This window comes from Castor canadensis, chromosome 7 (genome assembly GCF_047511655.1).
Source record: "Castor canadensis chromosome 7, mCasCan1.hap1v2, whole genome shotgun sequence".
Classification (NCBI taxonomy): domain Eukaryota; kingdom Metazoa; phylum Chordata; class Mammalia; order Rodentia; family Castoridae; genus Castor; species Castor canadensis.
The window spans coordinates 132,069,872-132,090,702 of NC_133392.1; the positions used below are offsets into that span (position 1 = coordinate 132,069,872).

A 20,831-nucleotide genomic window follows, 5' to 3' on the forward strand; every position below is an offset into this window, starting at 1 on the left:
TTAGTAACAGAGCAAAATGCTTATAATGTTTTATGAAAAAAGGATCATAAAACTGTAGGCCACTTTGGTAGCTTCATGTAACTGGACATGTAAGAGATCCATATAAATGGACAAAGACTAAGAGAAAATGTCAAAATGAAAATAACGATCACAGAGCAAGGGAGTGAGTGCTTCTACCGTCACCACCGTGATGTTGCAGCTACAGCAGGGACACCCTGCTTTAGCCAGGATGGACTGAAGACCTGGGAAGTGATGAGAGCACATCAGAGCTTTAGCAGGGGATAGCAGCCGTACATCCCTGCTGAGCCCTTGACAGTATGGGGTGAATGGCATGTTCCCAAATACAGTTCAGATATCAGCAATGCTACTCAACAGTACTTCAGCCAAGGCGAGCTGTTCACCTGGGCTCTGGGACTGCGAGGTTGACACCCCGAGGCGCCTGTATGCTGCTGACTGTCTGATAAAAGGTAACTGTGATAGCATACTGCAATCAGAACTCACTGCCTGGAAGACTGGCCCTACCATGCCAGGACCTGCTCATCTGTGCTATAACCACGTGATGACTGCAAAATCCTTTTCTAGCACTCTCAACATCTCCCACCATGAAGACCTTTTCTAAACATGAGTTGACAGAAAAAGTGTTAACATGCTACAGCACGTTATTAAAAAAAACCCTATTAAAAAAAAAAAAAAAAGAAAGAAGGCTGGCACTCCCGGCTCCTTATGGGGACACAAACCTGTCTGCCATCTCTTTCCACTTCATTAGCATTTTTCGTGGCTGCCTCTCAATAGGAAGGTCAAGTCTCCGAAGAAAATAATCTACAACCCCTTGCTCCTCTAACAACAAGGGTACCCGGTATATGGATGAAACATCGTGGACACAGATCACCTGTTTAAAAAAAGAAATGAGTCATTAGTAATTTAATAAGAACAAACTGTGCTTATAGCTGCCTTCTAGCTATATGACCTTGGGGAAAAAAAATTCTCAATCTGAGGAAAAAAAAGCAATTTTCTAGAAAAAGATAAATTGCCAAAACTGACCCAAAATTAATGGCTATTGTACGCAAGGGTATAAAAATTCTTAAAATAAATAATTTTTTAAAAGCTAGACATGGAGATGCAAACCTGTAATTCCAGCCTTGAGGCAGGAGGATACTAAGCTGGAAGGCAGCCTAGGCTACACAGTATGACCTTGTCTCAAAAAACCCAAAAACCACAAACCAAACATCCCAGGAATCCATAAACAACTTAATTCAGGGCTGTCAGAGTGGCTCAAATGGTAGAGCCTCACAAGTATGAGGCCCTCAGTTCAAACCCCAGAGCCACCCAAAGAAACAAACAACCAACCAAAAAAACAAAACATCTTACCTCAGAACAGTGGTTCTCAAACTCAGCTGCAAATGGAATCATTAAGGGAGTATATAAAACCCATAAACCTGGGCTGCTACCCAGACCTCTTAAATGAGAATGTCTGGGGTGGGAGGCAGGCATCAGTATTTGTTAGCGCTCCGAGTGATTCCAGAATGCTGCCCAGTTTGCAAACGATTGCACTGGGCACTTTAAAAATGGAATGGCCATGTGAACAGATGAAAGGAGAAAAGTAAAACCACCTCTGTGGATGCAGACTGACAAAAATTGAAGAATACTAGGGGAAAATTGAAAATATAACAAACTCATCACGTGGTTTACCACGTGATATTAATATTTACTATTTAAAGTCCAGAATAAGGCAAGAATGGTCACCTATCGCTATTCAGTAAATACTGGAGACATTCTCCATTATAATTAGACAAGAAACAAAACCTAGGGGGACAGGCAAGGTGGCACATGCCTATAACCCCAGCTACTCAGGAGACGGAGTTCAGGAGAATTACAGTTCAAGGCCAGCACAGCAAAAAAGTTATCGAACCCCCTCTCCCCCAGCTCATCAAAAGAAAAAAGAGCTGGGCTTGGGACATAGTTCCAGTGGTAGAGCACTTGCCTGGCAAGAGTGAGGTCCTGAGGCCTCAAGTCCCAATTCATATATATATAAAACTTGAAAAACACACAACTACCACTAAAAGTTTCTATCACTATTACTCATCCTAAAAACCAAGAGAATTTACGGGCAAACTAACTGAGTTTTACTACAGTTGCTAGTAAAGTCGTAGACCAAAGGACAAAAGTCTCTAGGGAGTCCTGCATGTAGGCCATTTTTATTGAGGAAATACAATTTTTAAAAATACCCTTACTATAGTAACAAAAATTATGCATAACTATAAATCTATATAAGTTTGTGAAGACAAACTTAAAAAGCACCTTTATAGAGAACATCATAGGGGTAGGGAGGCAGCTTCATGGTAGACTACTTGCCAAACATGCACAAGGCCCTGGGTTTGATCCCCAGCACCACACAAAAATGCATGCAATATTATGTAATATACTATATTTAAAATATTATCATAATAGTCCTTTCAACAAACAGGGCTGGATATCCATATGCAAAAATATGAATTTCCACTCTTACCTCAAACCATAAACAAAAATTAACTCAAAATAGATCACATAAGATCTAAAACTACAAAACTTAAAGAAGAAATCATAGAAGAAAATGTTCATGACCTTGATTAACCAAAGAGTTCTTGGACATGACAGCAAACACATAATCCATAAAAGAAAAAAACTGATAATTTGGAGATCTAAAAGCCTTCATGCTCCAAAAGTCACTATTAAGAAAAGGAAAAGTCAAGCCACAGACCGAGAAAACACTGAGAACACACGTGATAAAAGACTTGTACTGACTGTACTAAAAACTCTTTATGACTCTAGCAACCCCTCGACCTCAGCTCCCCTTCTAGGCTCCTTCAGCCAAAGCTGATTGCTGTGGTTTGGAAATTGTTTAATGTCCCCCAAGGTCCATGTGATTGCAGGCTTGGTCCCAGGTGGCAGTACTGGGAGGTGCTGTGTAAGGTTGGGCCTAGTGTGGGGTCCTTGGGTCACTGACCCTGCCTTCAAAAGGAATTAAGATATTTTTCCTGACCCTAGAGTTCTCACAATCAACCTGGCCCCTCCCTTTCCCTGCTTCCTGGCTGGAGATTCAATCCTTCCTCCATACACAATCTGCCAACTCCCATGGGGCCTTCCCAGAGCCTGCTCTTTGCGGGACTTTTAGCCTCCAAAACTAAATATGCCTCTTTTCTTTATTAAGTTAGCTGCCTCAGGAATTTTGTTGTAGTGACAAAAAGCTGACTAGTACAATGACTAATGCCATAATCTCAAATTATCACTAGAATTTCCATAATAAGCACCACACTTAAGATTCTACAGGTTCCACCAGGTACCAGTGGTTCACACGTGCAATCCTAGCCACTCCAGAGGCAGAGATCAGGAGGATCACAGTTCAAAGGCAGCCCCAGGCAAATAGTTCACAAGACCCTATCTCAAAAATACCCAACACAAAAAGGGCTGATAGAGTGGCTCAAATGGTAGAATGCCTGCCTGCCTACCAAGAATGAAGCCCTGAGTTTGAACCCCAGTACCAAAAAAAAAAAAAAAAATTTCTACAGATTCCAAAGTTTTGGATTGCCTTCGCCATGAGCTCCTCCATGAATGTAGTAACAAAAACTGCACGTGAGAACCCACAACACCCCAGAAACAAAGTCAAATAATGTGATTCTTGCCCTCCAGAAGCTCACAGTCTATGAGGGGTATGTGTGCACATACATACACATACACATCTACGGGGATAGGACAGGCTCCCCGCCAGCATGTGTGAGGCACACAGTAGCCCAGACTAGGAAGTGATTAACCCTGAGGGTTGAGGATACTGCAGGTAAAGTGCCTCAGGTAGCACTAGGTCCTAGGTAGACCCTGAATGACAAAAATGAATACAAGTTTGCTAAAGCCAACAAGGAAAGGGGAAAAATTCCTGAAATTATTAGCGAGTGGAAAGGCAAAGGCAAGAGGATCATGAGTTCAAGGCCAGCCTAGGATACATAGTGAGACCCTATCTCAAAAAACCAAGGGCCAGGGATGTAGCTTGGTGGTAAAAGCACTTGTATAGCATGCACAAGGCCCTGGGTTTGATCTTCAGCACCTGAAAGGGCCAGGGGGGTGGGAGTAGGGGTGGGGGGGTTGCAGAACAGCAGAACAACAGAACTAGAGTGGAGGGTTGGGGGAACAGAAAGACATTCAGCCTAGATGGAGCATGAAGAATAAGGAACAGGGAGGAGAGGCAGGGGAGGCACAGTATGTTTGAGGAACCACTAGCAGAAGGTGACAGTGAATCACAGAGCCAACCAGGGTCAGTTCTTCTAGGAGACAGTCTACCATCTCTCATTACAAGATAACAACAAGCCTTGTGAAACTGATCCTCAAGAGGTTTCAGGCAATTAGAAGCAAAAAGCCATTTCCACAGAGATGGAATTTCTACTTACTTGTTCTGGTTCCACATGACAGAACATGGATATTTTTTCTTTCACAGACGTGTCAAGAGGATTTGAGCACCGACACACAACCTGGCAGTGAAAAAAACAAGATGGCTTACATAGAAGGAAGGGTTACAAAGCTGGGGGTTTCCCTGACAATTAAAACAGGCATAACACTGTGAAGATGGATGAAAATGTTAGCTCTTGGCACAATGTACTCAATTCATAAAAAAATATCATCACCTATTTTCAAAACTGAAACTCCTGAATCCCCAGTGGAGAATCCTATGAGGACAGCAGCACAAGTGACCAGGCAAAGGAGGAAGCAACAAGCAGGAGATAATGGGGCTTTCCTCCTCAGTGCGTGTTCTTGGGCAGGAATGAAGGGGAATAATGAAGGACTGAGAGGAGAAACCAGGCACAGCCCCATTCAGAGCACTCAACCTATTTCCTCCACCATCTATTACCATTAGCAGCCTGACAACAAGACAAAAGTCCTTCCTGTCATGGAGGTGTGACTTTAATTGGATGTAAGAGATCACTCAGGAAATCTTACCAGGTCTGGGGAAAGCCCAAGCCCTCTAAGTTCTCGAACACTGTTTTGGGTGGGTTTTGTCTTCTGTTCTCCCGTTGAACTTGGCTATTTTACAAAAGAAAAAAAGGGGTTAGTTTCTCCATGATAAAGAATTTCCAGGTCAGGTGTGGTGGTACACACCTGTAATCCCAGCACCCAGGATGCTAAGGCAGGATTGAGAGTTCAAGGCCTAGGTTATGTAGCAAGACCCTGTCTCAAAAGAACAAACAAAAAGGATTTACAAGTATGGCTTTTCCTTAAACCCCTTTTTAATAGAGAATTTGATCATTTGTTCTAAATTGGCTTTTATATTTTGTTGAAGTTACACATGCATATCTTTTAGAGTCAAACAGTTCTACGGGGTTTGTCCTAAAGACTAGTGGTACCGGCCTCATCTACTCTCTTCCACTCTCCAAGCCCACACACAATAGCTTGATTTATTTGTGGTGCAGGGGTTTGAACCCAGAGCCTGGCACATGTAAAGCACAAGCTTTAGCTTCTCTAAACTGATTCTTCTGATACATTTCATCGCTACTTCTTGACATCACGCCCCTCTCATTCCCCTGCCACCACTACACAGCACCCACCTGTGTCTGTGCCCTCTTTAGGATTACATATTGGATTATTTCAAGACTGTTCAGGTAGACAATGTGCCACAGTTTTCCTTTCTGTACTAAATTATCTTCATTTGCCTCTCACAGGTAAGAGAGATTTGCTGGGTTTAGAATTCTAAATTGGAAGAAACTTTCCCTTAGAATATTTAATACAACAGCTTCACTATCTTTGGGGTTCTAGTCCTGCCACACTAACTTGACTTTTCTCTTTAGAGCCTTTTAGGACTTCTGCCTGGTATTCTGAATCTTCACAACAACGTTGTATGAAAAATGACCAACACCAAGCAAGACACAGCCCTTTTAATCCACAAACTCATGTCTCTTAAGTTTCCTTGTCTAGATTAGGAGTTAGAAAAATTTTTCTGTAAAAGTCCAGGTAATAAATATTTCAGGCTTTGTGTACCATATGGTCTTGATCACAGCTACCTGACATATCAACAAATAAATCAACAATAAAAAAATCAAAAAATGTATCAACAAATGGATGTGGCTCTATTTCCATACAACTGATTTTTAAAACAAATGGTGGGCTGCCTCAGTAGTCTGCTGACCCCTGGGATTCAGATTACATGTTCCTCTCCATTCCTGTTCTTATTTTCTGGAAATCCTACTATTTGGATATTCTCTTAACTTTCTTATCTTTCTATTTTCCATTTCTTGGTCTCTGCCCTACTCTCTAGGTTATTTCATCAACTTTCTTCCTCTAAATCCTTTTATCTCTGCTCTTCAATTCTTAACTTCCAAGAATTCTTTCCTGTCTCGACATGTTTCCTTCTTATGGCACCCAGTTCTTGTTTAATGTAAGCAGTTTATTGCCTTTTAATCACTGGCTCTTACTTTAAGTAAGAGTGCTTTTAAGGCAAACTGGAAGCTCTATGTGAGGGCAGACTGGACCCTGTGCGCACCTGGCTGGCCTGCTTTACTGGGGAGCCCTGGGGTAGTGTCTTTTCTCCTGGGCTAATCATACACCAGAGAAGACTCTTATCTCTCACGTGGAAGGGCCAATCTTGGCTCTGATGATCCTGGGAACTAAGAGGTGGCAGAAGTCAAGGTGTCTCAACAGTATAACATTTGTGGTTCAACTTCACTGCCTTCAACTGTCCCTAGTGTCTGCTTATCCAAAAACCCTCCCAGGGCCTACAGTCTTCTGCAAGGTGGAGAGAAGCAGATACCCAGCTGTGCACATTAGGGCCAGGTGTGAGGTCTACCTCTTCTGAAACAGCAGTTACAGTAAGCCCCACCCTCACTCCACTCCCAGAGGGCCCCAATGCTTCTCACACAGAGCCTTTACAGTTCTGCAGGACAAACAGAGCTGCCTCTCAACTTCCCCTGCTGCAGGGTCAGGGTTCAGAGCTCTCAGGTCAGTTTCTACATGTCCACGTGCTTCATAGAGTCCTCATTTTTATTATTATTTTTGCCATGTAGTAAAGACAAGCACACATGGTCAATCCACATCCACATCCTCACCAATAACTACCCTCATTCATTTTTCACGTTTTCCATTCGATCTTTTCAAAACATAAGATCATAATAAATTTACAGAAGTTTTGATTTATTCATTTATTTGCAGTATTGGAAATTAAACTCAGGGCTCCGCACTTGCTAGCAGGTACTCTACCACTTGAGCCACACAACCAGCCCTTTTTTGCTTTGGGCTTTTTTTTTGTTTTTTTGCAATACTGGGGTTTGAACTCAGGGCCTATATCTCCAGCCACTCCATCAGCCCTTTTTTTGTGAAGGGTTTTCTTCAAGATAGAGTCTCGTGAGATACTTGCCCAGGCTGGCTTCAAGCCTCAATCCTCCTGATCTCTGCCTCCTGAGTAGCTAGGATTACAGGCGTGAGCCACCGGTACCCAGTTGCTTTGGGTACTGAGATAGTGTCTTACTATATACCCAGGCAGGCCTGAACCACAATCCTCCTATTTGTGCTTCCCTGCCTAGCTAGAATAACAGGCACGCACTACTGCACCCAGCCATTGGTTCAGGTGGGGTTTTGAGGATCACCTGGAACTGAGATCCTTCTAATCTCTGACTCCTGAGTAGCCCAGGATTACAGGCTTGGCCACAATGCCCAGCTGCACAGAAATTCTTTATTCCATTTCCTGAACCCCAAGTACTGAAAACTCAGATGACAAGTAAAAATCAACCTTTCCTTCCCCAAAATTAAACTGAGTATGTCTTACCTGAGGAACTAGACTGACGTGTATATTACAGAAGTTCTCCCTCTTGACCTTGAACTGGAACTGACGGAAAGCCTCGATGAAGGGCATGCTCTCAATATCTCCCACCGTCCCACCAAGCTGGAACAACAGCACTGTTTTCAAGGTTAAGCACTCAAATTTTCTCTACTGCTTTCCTTCTCTAACATCTGCTCTGTCACCTCGGCTCAGTGACCAGGAACAGTGTGACACAGATGCCCCAGCCCTGCAGAATGTAGAGCCAGGAGACCTTTCTCTAAGCTAATTCTTGGGTAGGCTCACGATTCCCCAAAGTTATTACTCATCTGTCCTAGCCTTCCAAGTAAAAGATCAGGTGAGAAAGTTACCAGGAATTTTATTCACATGATAGCCACAAAGAAAAAACCTGAACCTGTCTCCTTGGGTAACTAAAAATTACTTTTCTATTAAAAAGTGTCATAAACAAACTAATGCAACTCCTGATTCTCTAACTTTAAAGGAGAGGAATACAGAAACTAAAAAAAAAAAGGAAGCTCAGTATACACCTGTAGTATACTATAGTATACTATATATATTATAGTATACACCTATAATCCCAGCACTCAGAAGGCTGAGGCAGAATCTTGAGTTTAAGGTCAGCCTGGACTGCACAGCAAGACCCTCTGTCTCAAAAAAAAAAAAAAAAAAAAAAAAAAAGAAAGCAAGCAAAAGTCCTTAAGAAATGGATGAACATGTGTTCTGCCACTCTTTCTGGCAGTTGTCACTAAGTGACCCCATACATGCTGAAAAAGGAGCATCATGTCCTCCCCTGCTGGCCTTCCTACATGACTTACTGTGCCCTCACCTGCCATGCTGAAGCAGACTTCACGGTCAGAGATGAGAGGTCAAGGGCTTCACTGGGAATGGTCCTACCAGGTGTTAATGGCTGACTAAGGAGAGGAATGAGTGCCTGTGTTCACATAAGCAGGAATCATACAAACCTCAATCACACACACTTGAGGTTCTAGGCCATCTTCATCTACAGGTATTAACGCCTGTCTCATCACCCACTCCTGGATTGCATCTGTGATATGAGGGACAACTGGGAGAGAGAAAAGAAACCTGTAACTTCCACGGGTCCATCATCATTGACTCAGGCAAGTATGTTTATTGTTAAGCTGCTGAGTTCTTTGCCTGGACAGAGTAGCAAATGGGTCACGAAAATACTTTTCAGGCATCTATAAATGGCCTCAACATATCTTTGGGCTCACGTTTCCCATGGTCTCCTTCCCAGATTTCCAAGTTGTTGCTGGAAGCAGTGAAAAAAGAATGAAGCTGAGAGTGGAGCACCTGTCCTGCACAGAGCCCTTCTAGTCACACACAACCCAATGGACAACCACATAGCCACCCCTCTTGCTCACAGCCAAGGCTGCAAGTAGGTACATCACACATGTGTGCTTTTCACAAGTAAAAGACCACAGGACACTGTCCTATTCTGTTTCCAGTTCACCAAAGGGTACGCAGTTCACTGCAGAGACAGTACAGCAGAGATTGGGGCACAGCATTTGGAGCCTGGATTCAAATCTCAGTTCTCCACTCTAGCTGTGGATCACTGAGTTAATTACTTATCTATTCTTAAGCCAGGTTTAAGTACCTGTTAAGTGGAGGTAATAGCTCCTGTTTCATAAAGTGGTAGAATAACCCAGCATGCCAGTGCTCAATAAATGTGAGCTACTGCTGGACACATTTTTACAATCATAGTTGTTGGGCTCACGCTGCAAGTTCCTAAGAAGAAAGCCTGACTCTTGACTCCAGTAATCTGGGGTTATACAACACTGCCTGGTGCACATGGTTATCCATTATCTAGCGCACACAGCAGCCAAAGGGAGCTCTTAAAAATGCAAATCAGAATTCATCACTCCTGTGTGCAACTCCTTCAGCACTTCCCACTGCTATGAGCCAAATCCAGACTCCTTGCCATGGCCCACCTGGCTGACTTCTCTGAGCATCCCACTGGGCCACTGGGCCTCAGCCACACCAGCCTCCCCTCTGTTCCTTGACCAGCCAAACCCTCTGTGCCCCCTCTTCCCATGACCCGCTCCTCTCCTGCAGGCCTCTCCAGACCAACTGTCCAAAGTGGTCATGCCCACCTCATGCTTTCTTCCTCATTCCATTTATCTCTTCACAGCTCCTGCTATACATCTTGTTTTAAGTTTGTTGTTTTGTCTCACTCGTAGCCAACTACCATGAGGACAGTGACCTCGGTCTCATTCACATGTATTCTTAGCACCAGTGAAGGTGTGACTGTAGTGAGCAATCAGTAGGTACTTGATAAACAATGAATAGATGGATGAGTACACTGGAAGCCTAGAACAAACTGTATGACCGATGCAATTTTAATTCCCAATTGAGCCTTTCTATTTGTCAGGAACTTGGGGCAACACCTTACTGATGTAGCTCCTTAGACCTCTTAGCAGCCCAGGAGGCAGTTGGTGTGCTTGTCTCCACTTTAGAGAAAAGGACTTCATATCTCAGAGAAGTTCCACAATCCACCTGTGTTCATAAGGATGGTAAGTTTCAGTGCTAAGACTCAAATATGGCCCATTTAGCCCAGAATCTGGCCAGGGCAGCCCCACGCCAGAGCTAGCTGTTGGTGTGACCCTCAGCTTTCAGCACAATAAACTCTTAAGTCAAAAGGAGATCTGTTCTCAGAACTCAGAGGAAAGCACTTTTCAGTGACCCCAAGATCAGGTTACCAGTCTGCTGCTGCCATTCCATCAGACCAGTGGTTTTTCCAGTGCCACCTTAAAAGCATCAGAATACTTCTCCCAAATGAATCCTTGTACAAAACCCCAAAATAGCAAATAGGTATAAGTGAAGCTGTGCTGGTGAAAGCTTGGGAAGACCCAAGAACTCCCCATCTCAGACTCCCCCTGACCCAGAATGCATGGACAAAAAGCTTGAAAACCAATGTACACAATGGAAGCCTGTTTCTTATCACTGTCCACACATGTCACCTTCCCTAATGCCCGAAGCTAGTCTTCACCACTTCACACTTGTCACTGTAAAAACAATATATCATGTCACTGTAGCAGAAAGAAAAGCTTCAAAGCCATTTGTGGAGCAGTGGTGGCTTCTCTGAATTATTTTTTTAGTAAACAGGCATACTATTAGGAATTTTGAACTGAAGGCCTATTTTAGGAATAACACATAATGAATGCTGAAATCATGGGAAAAAATTATACTTAAGAGAAACTGAACTGTTCAAGATTTTAAACTTTAAAGGTATTACCTTGGACAGTTTTCCCCAAGTAATCTCCTTTCCGTTCCTTGTTAATGACGTACTGATAAATCTTTCCTGTGGTCAGATTATTGTCCTTGGTAAGGCGGATGTCAAGGAACCGCTCATAGTTCCCCAGGTCAAGGTCAACTTCCCCACCATCATCCAGCACAAAAACTTCACCTGGAGTGAACAGTGAGCATATTTAGGCATTTACCACAGCAAAACTTGAATCCTGAAATATAAACACTCAGACAAAACAAAGTCTGCATTTACTTGATATGAAGCAGAGAAATCTATTTCTAGAAAACTAAATATGACATGAAAAAGAAAAATGACCAACCATTCTCCAAAAAGCAATCTCATACTTCCAGCCTGAACTCACTCTTTAGCAGGAAGAGTTATAAAATAGTATGGAATGGAGGGAACTTCCCTAAAGGCTGTGGACAGAGGGTACTTTACAGGAATATGGTTATCTGCTCTGAAGAAAAAAAAAAAAAGCCTTCAGAAAAGTGTCCTACCTGAGCAGAGCAAGGTTTAAAGTACAAGAGAAATATGATTCTATTCAAAATTGCTATGACATACATACAGGAAGATTGTGTGGATTATAAACACTAGCTTCTGAGAGATACTTTAGTTCTAAATGGAGTCATGAAACTGCCCAAGTTTCCCCATTCCTTTGTTTCACACACATTCCTTGGAATCTCATTCCAGAAATGATTCATTCCTACCATCACAACAGGGGCAAGCTCAAAAGCAGCAAAGAAAAAAAATGACTTATTTTCCCTCTCAGGCAGATAACTCATCCTCAGCTCAAGAGCTTCATATTCAGTATCCCTCTAAGAGCTGAGAATGTGCTGCTTGCCCAGCACACACAATGCAGGAAGTCCTGGCTTTTTTCCCCAGCAACAACAAATCCCTCCAGTTTACGGATCTTTTTCTGATGTTATTTGTTACTTGAGGATATCTGCACTACAGACACATATCCTTACAGAGTCTTACCTCAACGTGAGCGGAATGAGAAAGACTACAGAACTTTTAAACATAAAGGTATAGGTGTATTTCTCTTTCTCTCTCTCTGGTTGGGTTTCTTTAGATAGGGTCTCACTTTGTTGCCCAGGCTGCCTTGAACTCGAGATCCTTCTGCCTCAGCCTCTTGACTGCTGGGATTATAGATATATACCACCACACCCAGCTTAGAGGTATGTTTTAATTGCACCTTCCCCAGTTTTAAGCAATGAATCTGAGGTAAGTCAGGCACAGTCACTTGTCACACCATTGACAGAGAAGTAACATGCTATTTCCCTACCCTTTCTAACAGGTTCAACTCTTCAATCACCTCAAAAGATCCTCATTTATATTATCCAAAGTCTGGTAGCCAAACAGAATCTCAAGCTTACAGATCATCCAAATTCAGATTCATTGCTTGAATCTCTACAAAATGGTCCTTCGCCTCTGGATACTTCCACCAAAGGCAATTTACAGATTCTTGAAGTTGGTCACCCTACTCTTGGAGGGTGCTTGCAATAACCAGGCCAAAATCTACTTTCTTACAACTTAAGTCCACCCATGCTTCTTCTAAAGATTGGGGTCACAAGAGACAAGCATATCCCCTTCTCAAGTATTTGGTATCTTTTTCAAGAGAAAGGACAAATTTTCTTTCAGTCACTACCAAAAAGATCATTTTTGTAACAGAAACTTCTAGGCTCTAATCACTAAACTCCTGACTTGAATCACTAAACTCCCATCCAGGTAAGAAAAGGCATCATTCTGCCACACTAAGGACTGTTTCAGAAGGCAAGAAATGGGAATTATGCAAAAGGTACACCCAATCCCCAAGAGCCAGTATGTTCTTCCACATACACAATTGTTATTCAAGAAAATGAAGAGGCCAGGTATGATAGCACACCTGTGATCCCACACTCAGAAGGCTGAGGCAAAAAGGTTGCAAGTTCCAGTTCAGCCTAGGCTACATAGCAAGACCCTATCTAAAACAAAAAGAAAAAATAGAAAGAGATACAGAGAAATGCATTTTGCTTACCATGCTCATAAGGAGAGAATGTTCCTGCATCAATGTTAATGTAGGGATCAATTTTAATTGAAGTTACGTGTAGGCCACATGACTTCAGTATTGTGCCCACACTGCTAGCAATAACTCCTTTTCCAATTCCTGATATAACACCGCCAGTAACTAGAATGTATTTCATTTTCCTTTTTGACCTAGAAGAAAGAAAAATTGCAGATAAAATAGATCTCAACAAATCAAACTTAACTGAGCTCAAATATGGCTCTGGCCAATTACTATCTATGAAGCCTCTTGAGCAAGTCCTATGACTTTGGAGGGTTTTGTCAAGTTTAAATAGGATCATAACAGACATTTCTTGGCTCCCAGAATGGCCTTAATCAAATATGAGTAGAAAAACTACTGCTACACAATAAAGCAGATTTTGTGTAAGCTTTGACAACAGCCTTGAGATCAATCAAATGACAGCTCAAGAATGGTTAATAGAGCAATCATCACTGCCAGACACTGGAATACCAGAGACCTCATTATTTTCCCTAAACAGGAAAAAAATCTGTAATCTTGGATAAGAACTCCAATTCTCCAAGAAAGAAACAATGTCTATGGCTGAACTACAATGTATCCATGGAGAAAACACTGCTCCTCTTAGTTATGGAAGACTGACCAAAAGCGAAAAGCTTCTACATGCAAAAGGAGTTACAGCTAGACCTAAATTCTTTCAATTACATGGAGTTCTCTTCTGTTACTTAATAATAACTTGCTTCTTGGCAGCAATCTCTCTCCCATGAAGACATACCCTACATACTGGGAAAAAAGAGACCTTAGGTAATAAGCTAGTCTGAACCACACAATGGGCAGAGTTAAAAGATTAAATCCAAAGAGTAGTATAACCATGCAGGGAGCCAAAGAAATAAACTTGAGAGATACGTAAGATGGACACAAGGACAGCAGAGTCAGGAGGCAGGTGAAGGCCAAGCATCAGCAATCCTTCTACTGGAGAGGCTGAGAGCAGGAGAATCGCAGTTCTCGGGCAGCCTGGGCAAATAGTTTGCGAGACCCCATCTCCAAAATAACCAGAGCAAAATGAACTGGAGGCTTGGCTCAAGCAATAGAGCACCTGTTTTGCAAGTGTAAAGTCCTGAGTTCAAACCCCAGTGCCATAAAAAAAAGAGGTAGATGAAAACAGCAGAGTGGTAAGGAGACAGTGGACGCACCAGGGAGGCCTTTGGAGGCCCAGAAACACCAAGTGGCAGAGAATGCCTGCTTTAGAACGGGGAGGACATTTCCCTTCTCCAGGAACATTCCATGTGAAGCCAAACCACAACAAAAATAAATAAGAAAGGAACGAGGAAAACGGAGTTCTGCCTAAAGCATTTCCTGACCCTGCTCCTCCCTAGAGCCAGAAGGAACACATTTGGCAAGAAAGTAAGAATGCTCAAAATGCCTTCCCCTTCAACAGCAGTCAACACTGTCTTGCTCTGACTATCTTCTGCTGCAAGTGTCAGGTGTGTGCTTTAGTTTCTACAAAAGGCAGATACGTTCCTCAAAAAGTTTTATGGACAGTTAAATCACAGAAATGCTGACTAAACAAAGTCACTTGGATTCTTTAATACAAAACCTCTGGAGTGTTTAGGAAGTTCATGTGGACTGTGACTTCCCAAAAGAGGTACACAATATGCAGTTTCTTCAAACTTACTGATCCTAAGTATTTAGGGGAAACACAACTGTCACCTCACCCCCGAATGGGTCCTTTTTGACACATACGTTTTAGATATGTACAATCGTATTTCCTTTACTGAGACTATAGCCAGCTCTACTTTAGTCTCACTGACTAAATTTTGGATGTTCCTTCAGATTTCTCAGTTACCCTGAGTGGGTTCAGAATGGGTAATTTCTATAAAAGACTCACCTCAGCTGTTTGCACCTGACTTGCAACAATTTTACTCTAAGGAGGGAAACTCTTTGGGGAACAATTTTACTCTTTTGAGGGAAACTCTTCTGGCAGACTTCCACAAGGGATGGCAATAATATTCCAAAAGCCACAGAGATCCAGTGGGAGAGGGCTCATCCCCTGACATTTATGGACTACCTACTCTGTGAGAGCTACTCACACACTGTGAAGGCCACAAAAATTAACCAGATTTGGGCCCATAATTCAAGTTGCTGGCAGTCCAGTTAGACACAAAACATTTACAAATAAGAGAGTAATCCAGTGATGGTGGGAAGCAGAGAGACAATGTATGAAGCCTATAAAAGGGAAAGAAGAAAGAACAATGAACAAGCAGGGTGCCTGTGTGTCACACCAGTAATCCTAGCTACTCAGGAGGCAGAGATCAGGAAGAGCTCAGTTTTAAACAAGCCGGAGCAAATATTTCAAGACCATACCTCAAAAATACCCAACACAAAACAGGGCTGGCAGAGTGACTTAAGTGATAGAGTGCCTGCCTAGCAAGCATGAGGCCCGGAGTTCAAATCCCAGTAACACCAAAAAAAACAGAACACTTTCAGTGCCAAGACCAAGGTAAAATAATAGGGCCCATCACAGGGCAGGGATGTCCTGGGGTGACTTGTGGCAGCTTTGAAGAGTAATCTGACTGCATGACCTAAACCACAGGAACAAAAACAAAGTGAACAGAGGTAGAGTGAGGACAGAGGTAGAGCCAAGAAAAGATTAGGGAGGAAGGGATAGGGTGAGCAAGGATCCAACTCATATGCAAACTTGAATGACAACCTGAACTTTATTCTGGTAAGTTCAGTGATGACTGTCATAGGAAGGTTTTTAAGCCCAGAAGCAACGTAAATCAAGATGCATAGAGAAATTCACCAAGGATGAAAAATTCTGCAAGTTTTTTTTTTAAGTTATGAAATCAAGTTCCAGTTCCACCACCCGTGTGTCCTCTCTCAAAATTCCCCGAGCTGCCTGAAACCGGGTTGTAAAATGGAGCGAGAACCTCCACACCGCCCTCGTCACACCGCTGCAGAGGATTGAAAATTATGATTGTGGACGTCAGAGCGCCACGCAGACGTAGTGAGCTAGAGAACGCCAGCATCCTCACCCCCGCCACCAGGCAGGAGGGGACAGGACCGCCGCAGGGCCAGTCCAAGCCGCCGTGCCTGGCAAGCTCACAGGCCCCTTCTCTCCCCCACGGGATCGATGCTGGAGGGGACCACCGGGCCACCTGCCCATCAGCACCGCGGCGAGAGGGGTGGGAGCTGGAAGTCCCCTCCCAGACAGGCAGAGCCCATCCCGAGGGCCGGGACCTCAATGGAGCGGCGGCCGCCGGGTTTTCCCCGGACAGCTACGCGTCTCTAAGGCCCTGTAAGCCTCCATCCCACGACCAGGCTGGGCCGACCGGCGCAGGGAAGCGGCCCCCACGGCCTCCACCGCCCCACTCGACCCCTCTCTCTGCGGTGCCCAGCCACGCGGCCCGCGCGCGGGAGCCGGCACCTAGCTGGCCTGGACCGCCCGCCCCACTCCCGTTAGGCACGCAGCCCATTGGGCAGAACGCCGGATCACCTCGCCCCTGATTGGTGGGGACAGGCGTCTGTCACCCCGGCGGCGGGGCCGTCCGCGCCGGCCTCGGCTCGTGCCCCCGAGTCCTGCACGCCTGCAGGGTTCCTCCGGGATCCCTGAAGTCAACCTACCTGAGGCCGGCTTTAGATCCTCGCGTCAGCCCCAGAGCTAGGCCCGCACGCTCGCCGTGAGCACCCGGCAGCCACTGCTCGGCCCGGCCGCATGCGCCGGCAGTCTTTCTGGGAGGCGGGCTGTAGGCGGTGCGCACGCAGAGGGCGGAGCGGGGCGGGGCCCGAGTGCGCAGGCGTGGGACGCCGCCCCTGCTAGGTCGGTTGTGGTGCTCGTGGGTCTGGGCCTTGGGCCTCACTGGTGGTCCAGGCTTCCCCTTCTGAAATGTGGAGGCCTTGCTGTGACTCCCGCCTGGCCAAACCTCGCCTCCTTCTGCAATAGCCTTCGAGCCTTCTCGTTGTCCGCTTTCCCTCGAGGCTGTCAGCCAGACCATGTCATGCAGCCTCCTGAGCTGTTGGGGCGCCGCCCCAGCTTCTCTCTCTCCCCTGTCTGCAAGAGGGAATCCAAGAGGGCTACTATGCACCAGCTCCTCATCTGCCTCCCTTTCCCTACATGTGCCCTCGTGGCGCCTGCTTTAGAGGGATCAGGGTCATCCACCTGACATGACATTATTCCCTCAACACCTACTCTGCTGCGCACTGCGCTGGACTCTAAGGAATGCTGTCCTCGGACTAAGGATGTAGTGAGGCAAACTGACCCTTCCGTTACACTTAGCCAGGGGAGTGAGTGCCCAGAAGTAAGAGGTCCGACCAGCTCTGCAGGGGTCACTGATTCAGGCAAGGAAGATCCTGAAAAGTAATGGAAGCAGAGACGGAAGTTTACTGGCAAAGATGGGGAGGGAGAGGCAGAAGGAAAAGCCTGTGTAGGAGGATCCTGGTGGAGTGGAGAGAGAGAGCAGACTGAGAGGATAGCAGGGCCACCCTATGCAGAGCGTTAAGGACCAAGTCAAGAGTTTCCTTTCTCCTGAAGATAGTGGAAAGCCGTAGAAACTTCTAAGAAAGTTTTGTCTCTTGAATAATAAATCCATTCACGTGGTTAATTTTTTTCTCCATACACTACACGAGTCTATCCATGAAGTCAGTCTCATCCCTGAACCCCAGTGTTCTGTTTTCCTCCCTAGAAACAATTTCTCACTTCTATCTTCATTGAAGGAGTTAAAGAAAAGATGTGACGTGATCAGATTTGTGTTTAAGAAAATGACTCAAATAGGGGGCTCCTGCAGGAGCCTCTCTGGAGGTTTCTGGCCTCTTCCAAATCTGGGTCACCACTGCTGCAACCCTGCTGGCCTGCCCAAGCTGCACTGGCTCCAAGTCTAAAAATTGGGGTGTATTTGAAGGTGATCTATAGCCGCATTCTTTCCAGAAGCTTTTGATGTTTATTAAAGAGCCTAGACACCAAGAACATACTTGCTGTTACAATGAAGATGCTATAGGAGTAAATAAATGAGCCATTTCCTGGCTACTCTGCTGGGGGCTACTTCACACTTCACCTTTCTCAGACCTCTCCCCTCTCTTCCCCATATTGTCATTAAGCTAGTGATCTTACCCCTCCCCCCTGCCATTTCACCCAGAAAACAGAAGCACAAGAACTTCCATATCCATCAACCTACTTTCATCTGTGCACACATGCTGGCTTTCCTCCTGTTCCTTGGACAAACCGCTCACACTCCCAGAGGAGAGGCTCTCCTCATGCTTCAAGCGCCATACCCCTCTTCAACTCAAGAATGTCTGGTGGTTCTCGCCTCCATCAGTTTTCCCCTCTCTACTAAATCGCTCCCACTAGCATAGTATAAACATTGCAATTTCTCCCATGTTAACCTAAAGCCTCTCTTTTGACTACATGGCTTCTGGTCACCCCTCCATTTCTCTAGGTCACTTTTTAGCACAACTAAAAAATGTTGGTGTTTGCTATCTCCAGTTTCTTCCCTGTCTCTTGAACTCATTCCAGTTAGGCTACTGTTCACATTCTATAATTCTGCCGAAACTGTTCTTGTCAAAAATTATCCTCCATTTTCTCAAACTTCTTTATCCATCAACATGGACTCGGTCTCATACTTGTTCTCATGTCCCACATGAAGACAACGGTGCGACTGTATTTGCATGGTGTGTGTGTGTGCGTGTGCGTGTGTGTGTGTGTTTACACATTTGTGCTAATCATCTCCCTGTCCTGGAGCTCAGTCTTTCTGTGCCCCCAAACTGACCTCTTCCCTAATAGCATTTGTCGCAGCTGGTCACTACTCCCTGATTAAAATGTGTTCTTTACTTGGCTTCTAAGAAACCAGGTTCAAGCGAGGCAACAGTGGCTCATGCCTGTAATCCTAGCTACTCAGGAGACAGAGTTCAGGAGGATCCATGGATGTTCAAAACCAGCCCCAGGCAAATAGTTCACAAAATCCTATCTCAAAAAAACAATCACAAAAAAAGGCTTGTGCACTAAACCCCAGAACTGCAAAAAAAAAAAAAGAAAGAAAGAAAGAAAAAGAAACCAGATTCAATGTTCTCTTGAGCTTTCTCCTCCTACCCCCCCAATTTCACAGGTCTCTCCTTCTGGGTCTCTCTAGAGCCTCTTCCTGACATGTGAACATTGGTTTGCCCCACGGCTCAGTCCTAAGGTCTCCATCTATAATCATCCTCTAGGCTCTAGGCATCTCATCAAATTTTTAATTACTAGTCTCCAAGTGCCACATGTATTGTGACAGCACACAGATTTATCTTTCCAGCCTAGATTTCTGAACTTCAAGTGCAGTTCCCTAAAGTCAGCCAGGCACATTGCCCTCAGGTGGGGCAATCAGTGATGCCCCTTGTGCTCAAGAGCTCCACATGCAATCAGGATGAGGCAAACATTTTGTGAAGAACCAGACTTTGTGGGCCATATAACTCTGCACAAAAATAGCTGCAGATAACACATAAATAAGTGTGACTTATCCTAATAAAACTGGCTGTGATCCAATAAACTTCTTCTTTATAGAAGTACAGAGATGATCCACAGGCCAAAGTTTGACAGCTTCTGAGTGAAACATCTTTTGTAGCTTCTTCCCTGCCCTGAGTATGCTCCCCTCCTCCCTCACAGGCTTCCCCATTTCAGGCCTTGTTCCCCAGGGGCCCCAACACAGCACTCCTCCTACATGGCTCTAATTGCACTGGATACCAACCCTGAAGGGTTTATCACACCATGCTGGCCTTACCTGTGTACTTGTCTGTCTCCTCCACATCTGATTGGAATCTCTTTGAACTTACTTCCCCTCGCTGTGCCTTAGTTTCTTTATCAGGTATAATCTTGTACATCTTTTAATAACCAGGATCTAGCATATTTAATTCCTACTAATAACCCAACAATGCAAATGCCACCATTATTACTATATTACAGGTAGAGCCAAGAGATACCAAATGCAAACGCCCTCCTAAGGCCAGCGTGAAGGAGCACATCGAATGCTCTTTCTTTTTTGCCGCCTTCATTCTTCCCATCACCAAATCTTGTTATTGTTTCCTCACCAAGGCTTTCTGTGCTTCCTTTCTTTCACTTGCACATCAACATATTGTCATGCTTGTCTGACATTTTCATCCTTATCTAGATGAGAAATGGAGCAGGAAGGAGGCTGGAATTGTTAACAAATTTGTTGTATTTTTTCATAGATGGGGTTATTCTAAAATTAATTTAGTTTTTGATAACTATGTAAATGATAAAAAATTTGAAAGGTAAGAAGGAATGCATAGTAAAAGCCTTCTTCTGAGGCTTCCAAATGATTGTTCCACCCCTGTTCCCAGCACCCGGTTTTCCTCCCCAAAGCAGTCACTGTTCACCATTTCTTGTTTATCTGTCAAGAGATACTGTGTGCATTCATGGATTTTTTAAATTGACTATACATTGTTTTAATATGGTTGTGTTACATTGAGTTTTCCTCACTTGAACTTTTGTAATGATGTTATTTAGTGAATTATTTGGTTATACTCTCACTTTGTTCAAGAAAGGATTTAAAGTTCTGTGTGTGTGTGTGTGTATATGTGTGTGTGTGTAAAATGTGAGAGAAAAATGAGGCAAAGAAAATAAGGGTAGGAACTTTTTTCTTGAATGACACTACATTGCCTTCAGGATAAAGTAAAAACCATTTATGAGGCCATGCACAAACTGGCCTCAGTTTACCTCTCTAGACATATCACCGAATCCATGCTGTAACCAAGCTGAGCTCTTTCAGTTC

General features: G+C 44.2%; 1 protein-coding gene across 2 annotated transcripts in view; it reads right to left on the reverse strand.

The window, feature by feature from the left end:
• Window positions 1-16,824, reverse strand: part of Ctps1 (CTP synthase 1) — a 30,107-nt gene extending 13,283 nt beyond the window's left edge. The window contains exons 1-8 of one of the 2 annotated variants that reach the window (XM_074080454.1): window positions 16,699-16,824; window positions 13,072-13,250; window positions 11,043-11,213; window positions 8,752-8,852; window positions 7,778-7,894; window positions 4,963-5,046; window positions 4,416-4,496; window positions 738-889 (exon numbers count right to left, since the gene is read on the reverse strand). In XM_074080454.1, coding sequence (XP_073936555.1) covers window positions 738-889; window positions 4,416-4,496; window positions 4,963-5,046; window positions 7,778-7,894; window positions 8,752-8,852; window positions 11,043-11,213; window positions 13,072-13,237 — 872 coding nt within the window. In that variant the 5' untranslated portion in view covers window positions 13,238-13,250; window positions 16,699-16,824. The remainder of the gene's footprint in view (window positions 1-737; window positions 890-4,415; window positions 4,497-4,962; window positions 5,047-7,777; window positions 7,895-8,751; window positions 8,853-11,042; window positions 11,214-13,071; window positions 13,251-16,698) is intronic. The other variant, XM_074080455.1, reaches the window with a different exon arrangement.
• Between the last annotated feature and the right edge of the window lie 4,007 nt (window positions 16,825-20,831).